At 46.3% G+C, this 12,517-nt stretch overlaps 1 protein-coding gene across 1 annotated transcript in view; it reads left to right on the top strand.

Annotated features, from left to right (window-relative positions):
• The first annotated feature begins 410 nt into the window (after positions 1-410).
• The window catches only part of nrp2a (neuropilin 2a), a 66,323-nt gene continuing 54,216 nt past the window's right edge, over positions 411-12,517 (top strand). Inside the window, exons 1-2 of the mRNA XM_090240536.1 lie at positions 411-1,460; positions 9,973-10,140. Of these exons, the coding sequence (XP_090096662.1) occupies positions 1,388-1,460; positions 9,973-10,140 (241 nt within the window). The 5' untranslated portion in view covers positions 411-1,387. The remainder of the gene's footprint in view (positions 1,461-9,972; positions 10,141-12,517) is intronic.

Here is a 12,517-nt window from a genome sequence, read left to right as displayed (position 1 = left end):
ATAGGGCGCCATTTGGGATGCAACGTTAAGCCTCAAACCACTGTTTGATGTGTGCTGTGGTGATGGGGTGAGAGCCGCTGTATAGAGGAGAGCTCACACTCATTCGCATACACACACACACACACACACACAAACACTGTATGCCACTGTATGATATATTGTTGACTAAAAATATATAATTGACTTAGGCAAGTCTGTTAAAAGAACAAATTATTATTTACAATGACAGCCTACCCTGGCCAATTGTACTCCGCCCTATGGGACTCACAAACACAGCCAGATGCGATACAGCCTGGATTCGAACCAGGGAAAGTAATGCAGTGTCTTCGACCAGTGCGCCACTCAGGAGACCTTATGCATGTACTACTCTCCTTCCTCTATCCCCCGCACGTATTCCCCTTTTTGTCTTTGGTTTCTTTGGTTCTTCTCGTGAAAATAGCCTGTGGAAATGCTCCCGAGTCTGAGTTGATAGTGTGTGCGTTATCTGTGGAACCCTTATCTATTGGCATCACGTGAAGTGTGTGTGCGTGTGTGTGCCCGCGCGTTTGTGTGTGTTTTACGAGTGTGCGCGTACCCCTCTATGATCAACGACCAACCGGAGGCGGAGCCGAGGTGCTGACTGTAATGCGATAGCTGCTCTGTTCAAAAGTGCTATTACACACACTCTCACTCACTCACATACACACATGCCGCCGGAGCGCAGAGACACTCCTCTCCAGACAAAAACACTAGATGAGTGGTGCCAGAGATGGAATGAATTCTCCTTCTGAAGATAGTGTATTCATGTGTGTCACAGTTCTCATGATTTGCGCTCCATTCTTGTCCGAAATGCGAAGACTTATTTTTGTCGGGTTGATAGTTCAGGCAGCTGTGTCTCAGTGGTCGTAAATGACCGCAGTCCTGAATCCCTGTGAGCAGAGAGAGACGGGGAGAAAGGCAAGCGCTTCAATCGTATTTGGAGGTAGACTCAGAGCCGCTTATCAGACCCTGTAGGAAATAGCCCGGAGGTTCCATATCAGTGGACATGCTCTGTATGGAATTGGGGAATCAAGAGGAATTAATTTCATCCACTTTGCTCGACGAGGCTCAATAACTCAGTCATGACGACGACAAGATGAGAGTTATGAAGTGTGTCTTTCAAGTAGCCTATATGCCTACTTCGGAGGGAAAGCTCTTCACCGCTGTCTTCAGCCTATTTTTATTCAATTAAGTGCACTTGGAACAAACATTATTCGTTTGCTTGTTTGGGTAAAATAGGCTACGTGGAGCAATAACATTTGTCCCTACATTTTCAGCAAAAAAAAAGGGTGTGGGTTTTCTTGATGGACAACTAATTTGATCCCGGGAGGTTACCTTTAAAAACAACAAGACATTGAACATTGTCAAAATGGATATGCTATCGTCGCTGTTTGGATTTGTACTTGCAATGTGTCTAACACCGGGAGTCGGTGGAGACCAAGGTAAGTTTACGGTCAGTTGTTGGACAGTTCTCTGGAACGCATGGGCTGTCAAGAAACGTGTCCGAATGTACCCGACGCTACCGTTTATGGGTGATTTAAATTCCGAATCTGCTTTAAACTATGGAGGAAAAAAACCGGAAACCGTCTTGGAGACAGTTAGCTTGTTTTTCTCTGCGTTGGGAAAAACTCGTTTGGTTTTAAAAGCGCGATCTCCATCTGTTTCAAGTCAGGAATTTCAACACATAGGCCGCGAATGGCATCAGATATACATTATCTGATAACCAGTAGATAGATAGATATACACTGTCTGATAACCAGTAGGCTATCATGTGTAGTGTAGGCGCACTGATCATTCCCACAAAATGTTCTCTCAACCTTGAAAGATGATGCCGTTCCCATTCGTCACCCTAGTTTGCCCAGAACAACATTGCTATTCTACCTTTTTCGTATGCCAAGAATAATTTGACAATATTTCACCGAATGAAAAATGACTGGGTGATAAATGATTTGATACTCAAAAGCTATTCTATTATGCCCCCCCCCCCCCCCCCCCCCCCCAAACAGGAGGTAATTACCAATTAATAGAAGTTGCTATAGCATGTTAAAAAGTTCCACGGCCGTTCATGTTAGTCTGGTTTTGTAAATGTATGAACACAGGAAGAAAATAGGAATAACCCTACATACATGAGCCTATAATAGCCCAATGACTCTGCTTTGTAGGGTGACAATTCCATAATAATTATAGAATAATTTTTTTTAAAGGGAAAAAAACGGACATACTTTATTTTTGTTGTGTTTCGTGTTTGAGTTCATGAATGAATGATAAACTCTAAACGCGTCTGTAGACACAACATAATCCATTGCCTATCCAAAATAATGCGCCTCGAAGTGGTATTTTGCTATTAGTGGATAATGACAAGAATATTAGTTAGACTAACCATCATCATCATTAGCATCAACAAGAACACCAACAACAACTCGCTCATTATCTCAAGAGCCTAGTTTTGCAATCATGGTGATGGTTTGTGCCTCAATCGCGCTTTTGCGTCGGAAACTCGAGGCGGCGCCACACAATCAGTTCTCCACTCGCGCCGCAACATTAAAACCAGACTGCACATTTGGACAAAAAGGCCATCTTCCATTCCATTCGGGGAATCGTGATGATTTTTAAGCTCGCTGGCTTGATTCTTAAGTCGCAGTAGTTATATCCATAATTAATGCACAATAGTTTTTTTTTTTTTGGTTGTAGTTTTGGAATCTTGCGCAAGTTCCGACTGCTGATATAGAGCTCTCCTGAGCTTTAAAACCCGGTCTGGTTTCTCACTCCCCTTCTGCTCTGTACCCTACTCAGTGTCTCCTCCCTGGCTGGTTTACAGGGCTAGTCCTATGGTTGTTCCTTAGAATGTGCTCCAAAGTGTGTGGTGTGTGTGATTCATGTTTGTATGCATTCAAGTGTGCATGTGTGTGAATGGGTTGGTACCTGCCTTAGAGAGATTCAATATGGCCTGTTTGCAGTGCTGGCTGCCTGTGTGCCCGTTGATCAAAGACAGATGTGGGCCCTTGGCAGCTCTCCCCCAACTTGCTCAGATACCTCAGCCTGCCAAAGCACTCACTGTTCCAGCCTTCTCCTCTCCTCCTCAAAACATCACAGCTTGTAACATACACACAGCAGCATGAGAGAGAGAGAGAGAGAGAGAGAAAGGAGATGTGGGAAAGACAGGGAGGTTGTGAGCGAGAGAGGGACAAAGATGTTGTGCAGAACAAGAGCATGTTTTCCCGGACAAACACCAGAGAGAGAGAGAGAACACGAGCTAAACAGAGATGAGAAGGAAGGGTACAGAATTTGACAGGAGGGGGTTGAGTACCACACAGCAGATAACAGCAGGGTCACAGAGTCATAAGGGCAGAGGGCAGGAAGGGGAACTGATGATGTTGGGCGTGCGAAAAGGAACACTACTCCGGGGGTCAGAGAGCAGAAGGGGGACCATGTATCTAACAGTGGAGAGACTCTATTTTTAAGTCTGCGTCTTTGTCCCTTATCGCACCCTATTCTGTATTTAGTGCACTCCTTTTGACCAGAGCCCATAGGGCCTAAGGTCAGAAGTAATGAACTACAACAGGGAATTGGGTCACATTTGGGATGCACCTATTGTAACCACAACAGTGTGACTCATGATTGTGTTAGTATGATCAAGTCATTCCTAATAATGATCCAGTAATGAACTCATGAATGTGAACATACAGGACCAGAGTGTGTCTTCACCGCCTCTGTGTGTTTCCCTTTCTATCTGTCATGATGCAGATGAATGAAAAGCTATGTTTTCCTCCTCTCTCTCTGTCCCTCTGTCTCTCTCTCTCTCTCTCTCTCTCTCTCTCTCTCTCTCTCTCTCTCTCTCTCTCTCTCTCTCTCTCTCTCTCTCTCTCTCTTATCTCTCTCTCTCTATTTTATCTCTCTCTCTCTGTTTTATCTCTCTCTATCTCTATTTTATCTATCTCTCTATTTTATCTCTCTCTCTCTCCCTCTCTATTTATCTCTCTCTCTCTATTTTATCTCTCTATCTCTTCTCTCTGCTTGCTTCTTTCTCTTTCTCCCCCTCGTTCGCTTCTGTCACTTGTCTCCCCCCCTTCACCCCCCCCCCCCTCATCCTTCTCACTCTCTCTCCCCCAGCATCTTTTTTAATCTGCCCCAGACTCCTATAGCGAGTGGGCAGCGGAGAAACAAGGTCAGGACTGTAGTTATTAGCATTCAAGAGCTGAAAAACAGGGGCTGTGGTTCAATACCTTGTCCAGGAGAGAAGGGTTGAGGGGGGGGGGGGGGGGACACACACACACACGCCAACCCCCTGGAACGAGGCGACTAGGGTGAAATTAAAAACAAGGCCACCATAAATAATACACCTATCGGCTAGCTGGTGGCCCCTTGGTCTGCTGCTTAGTGTGTGTGCACGCACTCACACACAGGTCATGTATCTGGACAGCAGTATTCTAGCAAACCAAAACCCGGCGAAACACAACCATCTGCTTGTGGTCAATTGATCCATTGATTAATTGATCGCTATACCCACCCCCAATGCATTTAGTTGATTAGCCAAAACCACTTAGCCTCTTATGAAGAGACATGCATGGGTGCTCTAACTCAGGAGAGAGAGAGAGAGAGAGAGAGAGAGAGAGAGAGAGAGAGAGAGAGAGAGAGAGAGGGGAAGCTTTAGCCTAGCTTGCTATTGGCGAATTAGGGAAATGAAAGGTCAAGTAGGATACCGAGTCAGTTGTACAACCGAATGCATTCAACTGAAATGTGTCTTCCGCGTTTAACCCAACCTCTCTGAATCAGCGGGTCCCAAATCTGTGTTGTTCATATTGGAACTGCAGTCTGAACGTTGCACACTTGAGTGGCTATGTTATAACTACGATTTCATTCTCATATTCATTTAGGATGGTAACATTTCTTTTTCTCTTAATCCTTAATATAATAGCCATACAGGACACTTTAATATTATCGAAAGGTAGGTAGGGCCTTGTGGTCGGTGTCTAATGATTAAAGTAAAGAGCTTTGATAGTCAAAAGTCCCTCCCTCCCTCCCTCTGTCCAGTCTTGTGTGGAGGGGTTCGATTAAAAACAGTCGTGGAGACAGCCCCCGTGTAGGGATGAATGGATGAACGAATAGTGCCTCTCCTCCTCCTCTCTCTGTCCCCCTGATTCCCTCTCTCGAAGCGATAGCACTTTTTAATTAAGGTTGGAGAGAGAGAGAGAGAGAGAGAGAGAGAGAGAAAAGGGGGGGGAAGAGAGAAAAAGAGCAAATTATGTCAAGATTTATAATGGCCCTTCCACACATTTGCAGTTTATCACAAAGTGTGACGCCACAGTACGCGGATAATACCGCTGATAGAAATTGGTGCACACACATACACACACACACAGAGATATGCAGTCATATGCAGATACTGTATATATAGACGGAGACTTGTACAGTAGATTTGAAGACGTGAACGCACAAATTTTGCTTGCAGCCAAGTTCACGCACACACACACACACTCCCACAGATGCACATACACGCCATTATCTGTAGACCCACAAATGCCCTCACCTCTTATTGCTACAATGATGTTATATACTGTATGTCAACATTGTTCATGTATGTTGGGGTCCCTACAGCATGTGTGTGCAGTGTTGTGTGTGGAGAATAGATGGAGTCCTGAGCCATTACAGACACAATCATTCATGAGGCTACCTCTCTACCTCATCCTCCCTCCTTATCACACACCCCTGAAAAACACACCGTCCGTATATTCATAAAAACACAAACATTCTCCACCCGAATAGAGGACCCCCCCCCCCCCCCCCACACACACACACACACACCTCTCCCCAGCATGTACTGTATATCCTACTGACAGCCCATCAGCTCCTCCAGGGTCAGTCCCCACAGGGATGGTCATGTCTTAATGAGCTTCGTCAGGCTTTCTCTCTCTCTCCCTCTCTCTCGCTCTCTCCCTCTCCCCCTCCTCCTCACACTGTCTTTCTTCCTCCCCTTCAATCACCTCCTTCCCTTCTCTGTCTTAATCCGTATCCGTCTCACAACCTTCCTCTGCCGCTCTCCATTCCGTCTAACCCTCTCTTTCTCAATCCCTCTTATTATCTCCCACTTTTTTTTGTCCCTCTCCCTTCATACCTCAGCCCCCTCATCATCCTCATCCCCTTCACCTATCCCTCTTTTACCTGCCTTTCTCCCTGCTGGCGTCCCTCTCTCCACCCCCCCACCCCTCCCCGTCCCCGTCGCCCTCCCTCCTTAGCTGCACATGAATGGTCTGCTCAGCTCGGGGAGCAGAAAAGTGCAGAGGCTGCAGGATTTCTCCCAAATGGCTTAATCTTCCCCTGGCGGTACTACTGACAGCCCCGCACGCCTTTTGGAGAATACATGGGGGTGCGTCCTGAATGGCACCCTATTCCCTATGTCCCCCATACTCAACTGGCAGACCGCGGACCGGAACCAGAACGGGGTCAATACGGACTGCGGGTCCAGGAAAAAATACAAAATAAATAAATATATATATATACACTCAGTAACAGTCAAAAGTTTGGACACACCTACTCATTCAAGAGTTTTTCTTTATTTTTACTATTTTGTACGTTGTCAATAATAATAGTCCCAAAAAGTTTTTGTCGTAACCAAAAAAGTGTTAAACAAATCAAAATGTATTTTATATTGGAGATTCTTCAAATCAGCCACCCTTTGCCGTGATGACAGGTTTGCGCACACTTGGCATTCTCTCAACCAGCTTCACCTGGAATGATTTTCCAACAGTCTTGAAGGAGTTCCCGCATATGCTGAGCACTTTCTGGCCCCTTTTCCTTCACTCTGCGGTCCAACTCATCCCAAACCATCTAATTTGGGTTGAGGTCGGGTGATTGTGGAAGCCAGGTCATCTGATGCAGCACCCCATCACTCTCCTTCTTGGTCAAATAACCCTTACACAGCCTGGAGGTGTGTTGGGTCATTGTCCTATTGAAAAACAAATGATAGTCCCACTCAGCGCAAACCAGACTGGATGACATATCGCTGCAGAATGCTGTTTTAGCCATGCCGGTTAAGTGTGCCTTGAATTCTCAATAAATCACAGACAGTGTCACCAGCAAAGCTCCCCTACAACATCACACCTCCTCCTCCATGCTTCGCGGAACCACACATGCAGAGGTCATCTGTTCACATACTTTGCGTCTCACAAAGACCAGAAAGGTACCAGAAATTTCCAATTTGGACTCATCAGATCAAAGGACAGATTTCCACCGGTCTAAAGTCCATTGCTCGAAGCAAGTCTCGTCTTATTATTGGTGTCCTATAGGAGTGGTTTCTTTGCAGCAATTTGACCATGAAGGCTTGACTCACGCAGTCTCCTCTGAAGACTGCGAGGTTGATGTTGAGATGTGTCTGTTACTTGAACTCTGAAGCATTTATTTGGGATCCAATCTGAGGTGCAGTTAACTCTAAAGAACTTTTCCTCTGCAGCAGAGGTAAATGGGTGTTCCTTTCCTGTGGCGGTCCTCAGAGCCAGTTTCATCATAGCGCTTGATGGTTTTTGCGGCTGCACTTGAAGAAACTTTCAAAGTTCTTGAAATGTTCCGCATTGACTGACCTTCATGTCTTAAAGTAATGATGGACTGTCATTTCTCTTTGCTTATTTGAGCTGTTCTTGCCATAATATGGACTTGGTCTTTTACCAAATAGGGCTATCTTCTGAATACCACCCCTACCTTGTCACAACACAACTGATTGGCTGAAACGCGTTAAATTAAGGAAAGAAATGACTACCTCATGAAGCTGGTTGAGAGAATGCCAAGAATGTGGCATAAAGCCGTCTTTAAGGCAAATGATGGCTACTTTGAAGAATCTCAAATATAAAATATATTTTGATGTGTTTGACACTTTTTCGGTTGCTACATGATTCCCTCTGTGTTGCTTCATAATTCAGATGTCTTCACTATTAGTCAACAATGTAGAAAGGTTGTGATTGGACCCCATGGTGTCATATAAACACACAACACATGGAAGAATGTGTGGAATTGCAGGAAATGAACTTAAAAACGGCAATGTTTTCTCAGCCAACAAGAGGTGCTTGAACACTTTGGGGTCGCGTGGGTTGCGAGGTTCGGGGGTTGTTGCGATGCTGATAAATGACATTATCCATCCGGACCTTTGTCACCAGGGAAACGTATATCGTGCGCTACTTTTGATCAGAACCCTATGGGATTCCCTACGGGCTCTGGTCAAAAGTAGTGCACTAAATTGGGGATGAGGGTGCCATTTCAGATGCAGACATGGAGGTGGGGAGAGAAGAACCTGTCTGAATCCTCCAGGGGAAATGGAGAGACTTTTCTTTTGGTTATCTTTCTATTTAGCTTTGGCTGCAGTATTGAGTGATGGACTGGACTGGCGTGTGGGGATATTGTGTGTGTGTGTGTGTGTGTGTGCATGTGTGTGTGTGTGTACACGTGTGTGTGTGTACACGTGTGTGTGCGTGTGTGTGTGTGTGTGTGTGTGTACACACGTGTGTGTGTACACGTGTGTGTAGTTTCTATCCAAGTAAGGATGGTAGGGTTTCGCTATTATATCAAATGTCACCAAATCCTAAGTGCACCTTTATAAAACACAAAGAGTCTTGAAAATGTCAACACTTGAATAGCCTATTATATTTCAACCCTCCAATCTTTTCTCCCCGCTTTCTTTGATGGCGTGCTCACATAACTCGCAATGGGTGAAGCAGATGAAACGGAGCATTGAGTCCTCGCCATTTTCGTTGACAATATCCTCGTATTCATTGGGCTTCCCGAGCGGCGCAGCGGTCTAAGGCCCTGCATCTCAGTGCTTGAGGCGTCACTACAGACACCCTGGTTCGAATCCAGGCTATATCACAACCGGACGTGATTGGGAGCCCCATAGGGCGGCGCACTATAGGCCCAGGATCGTCCTTGTTAGGCCGGTGTAGGCCGTCATTGTAAATAAGAATTTGTTCTTAACTGACTTGCCTAGTTAAATAAAGGTTCAATAAATAAAACATTCACACTCAGTCTTCCTTTTCAGATGGTCAGGCTGTGTTCCGATCCTCGACCCTTCTCCCGATGTGAACACCTGTGCACTCCCCCTCATGGATTTAAAGGGAACGAACTGGTGTAGGGATAATGGTGGAAACTCCCTCCGGCTATGCTTGCACCAAATGCACGAGGGAGAGTAAACGAGGGCACACTTCGGGATGAAGGGTGAAGAATCGGGAACTCAGCCTCTTGTCAGCGCGTGAAAGAGTTAACCGCCCCTAACGTCGTTGTCATGGTGAACATTGTGGAGAGACGTTTTTGTCTTCCTAATCTGGCCTTCCGTTTAGAATAATAATGACTGGGAAATCATATACTGCAGTAAAATGACTGATGAGGGGCCTCACTGTATTGTCTGCTGATGTGTTAGTGTGTGTGTGTGCTTTGCGTGTTGGTGTGCGATAGGGAACGGCGAGTGAGGCGTGGGCGTACGGCTAAAATGAAGGCTTTGTTACTCCGGCTTCTCATTACAGAATCGGGGTGAACCCTTGTACCCCTAGACAGGTGGTCTGCTGTCACTTCCTGTCTGGGCCAGCCGAGCGATGCTATTGGCAGGCTATTGTTCCTGGGAGAGAGCCGATAGGATCAAGGGAATGTGTTCAAATGTTTGCAGATTGCCTCGCCAGAGCAACAAATTACATTTAAAGAATGCTCCCGGAGGAGAGATGAGAGCCATGGTGTGGGGTTAGTCTGTCTGCACGGGAGGGGGACATGTGCGTGGTTGTCTATTCTGTTGCTATAGTAGATTTAGTGTGAACACGACGCATCTCTGACGCAGATGTTATTACAAATCACATCCCTATGGAAGTAGAAGACAAATTCTCGAATCGATAATCAGATGCTTTGAGTCTGTGTAATAACCATCTCTCTCTCTCTCTCTCTCTCTCTCTCTCTCTCTCTCTCTCTCTCTCTCTCTCACACATCCAGGTTGTGGGAACACCCTGGATGCCAGCGACGCAGGGTACATCACGTCCCCGGGCTACCCTCTGGAGTACCCGCCCCACCAGAATTGCCAGTGGGTCATCACGGCCCCGGAGCCCTCCCAGCGCATCGTCCTCAACTTCAACCCCCACTTTGAACTGGAGAGACTGGACTGCAGGTGAGAGAGGGGGGGGGGATTGTAGGGAGAGAGGGAGGCCTTTTGGGTATGCTTCGGCTAGCAAAATGGTAGAGGGATAAGGAGAGAGGGGAGGGAGACTGACCAGGGATCATTTTAACTTCAGATCTGCCTTCAACTGGTTGTACATTTGTAACAGTGTCCTTAGTTAGCCATAGTTACCATTTTGGCTGTGACAGCATGTGAGAAAGGGATGGTGGATGAAAGAATGGAGAGAATGGTTGAAAGAAAGACCGGGATGATGTTGTGAAGTTTACAGGAAAACAGACTAGAGAGGGAGAGAGAGAGTTCAGTGCGGCTATTTATTACAGGCTAGATGGGACAGTTTCCTCTTGGTCAGTTTCCTCTTTCAAATAGATGTATAATATGAATCATATGCCTTTCTATTGTCTCTCTGACCTCATAGCAGTCAGTCATCCTGCTCTGGCCTGGCTTCAAACCCTTGCCTCCTACTGCTCTCTTAAACAATTTCCTGGTTGCAAAAATTTGAATAGTTTGCTGAATTTCAGTTTACGTGATAAAAACAAGCAAGCATAGTGTAGAGAATCATTCTGTTCTCTAAATCGTTGTGAAATATATTTTCCTTAACACGGGGGCCCCTCAGGGGTGCTTGCTCGAGTCCCCTCCTTTACTCCCTGTTCACTCACGACTGCACGGCCAGGCATGACTCCAACACCATCATTAAGTTTTCCGATGACACAACAGTTTTAGGCCTGATCACCGACAACGATGAGAAAGCCTATAGGGAGGAGGTCTGAGACCTGACTGTATGGTGCAAGGACAACAACCTTTCCCTCAACTTGATCAAGGGGATGATTGTAGACTACAGGAAAGGGAGGACCGAGCACGCCCCCATTCTCATCGACGGGGCTGTAGTGGAGCAGGTTGAGAGCTTCAATTTCCTTGGCGTCCACATCACCAATAAACTAACATGGTCCAAGCACACCAAGACAGTTGTGAAGAGGGCACGACAAAACCTATTCCCCCTCAGGAGACTGAAAAGATCCTCAAAAGGTTCTACAGCGGAACCATCGAGAGCATCCTGACTGGTTGCATCACTGCCTGGTATGGCAACTGCTCGGCCTCCGACCACAAGGCACCACAGAGGGTGGTGCGTACGGCCCTGTACATCACCGGCGCCAAGCAGGACCTCTATATACCAGGTGGTGTCAGAGGAAGGCCCTAAAAATTGTCAAAGACTCCAGCCACCCCAGTCATAGACTGTTCTCTCTGCTCCCTCACGGCAAGCGGTAACGGAGCGCCAAGTCTAGGTCCAAGAGGCTTCTAAACAGCATCCACCCCCAAGCAATCAGACTCCTACACCCCCCCCCCCCCCCCCCCCCCCACACACCCTCTTCTACGCTAATGCTACTCTCTGTTATTATCTATGCATAGTCACTTTAATAACTCTATCTACATGTACATATTACCTCAATTACCTCGACACCGGTGCCCCCACACATTGAAATTGACTCTGTACTGGTACCCCCTGTATATAGCCTCCACATTGACTCTGTACCGGTACACCCTGTATATAGCCCCGCTATTGTTATTTACTGCTGCTCTTTCATTATTTGTTATTCTTATCTCTTACTTTTTTGTAGGTATTTTCTTAAAACTGCATTGTTGGTTAAGGGCCTGTAAGGAAGCTTTTCACTGTAAGGTCTATTGTACCTGTTGTATTCGGCGCATGTGACAAATAACATTTGATTTGATTTGATCTACCGCTTCTTAGACTTGCTTTCAATGAGAATGAGATCTATAACTCCCATTTCTATGTGGCTCGGGTGGCTGTTGTCCTTGCTGATGTCCTTATCTGGTCCTGTGTAACGTAATGCTCTATTAAAATCCCACTAGTCATAGATAGCATGTGCAGTTCTGTGATAGACGGATAAAATGAATGTGCTCGCTGTCGATAAGCAGTATTTCAAGTCCTTTGTGGGTACTGTATTGAGGGCTTAGAGAGAGAGAGAGAGCAGGGGTAGAGAGAGAGAGAGAGCTGGGAAGAGAGCAGGGTTGGAGAGAGCAGGGGTAGAGAGAGGGATAAAGAAAAAGTTGAAACACCTCCTCAGAAATGCTATACTTTTTGGGGATTGTTTTTTTGGGGGGGGGGTTGCCCGAGGGGACTGTGTGTTAGCTCAACCTTTGCCCTCTCACACTTCCACTCAGCTGTGTGTGTGTGCATTCGTGGGTGTGTGTTTGTTTCTTTGTGCGTGCACACGCTTCTCTGTATGTGTGTGTGCGTGTCCTTATATCCGCGCGCATACCTGCACATGCACACGCGTTTGTGAGCGTGCGTGCGATCGGCAGGGAAACCCATGGCAACCGCTCTCCATTCCGCATCCTCTTCACCAT

Source organism: Oncorhynchus mykiss, chromosome 7 (genome assembly GCF_057628025.1).
Source record: "Oncorhynchus mykiss isolate SJ-2025 chromosome 7, ASM5762802v1, whole genome shotgun sequence".
NCBI lineage: Eukaryota > Metazoa > Chordata > Actinopteri > Salmoniformes > Salmonidae > Oncorhynchus > Oncorhynchus mykiss.
The sequence above is the reverse complement of the archived record's forward strand: the minus strand, read 5'-3'. Positions and strand labels throughout refer to the sequence as shown.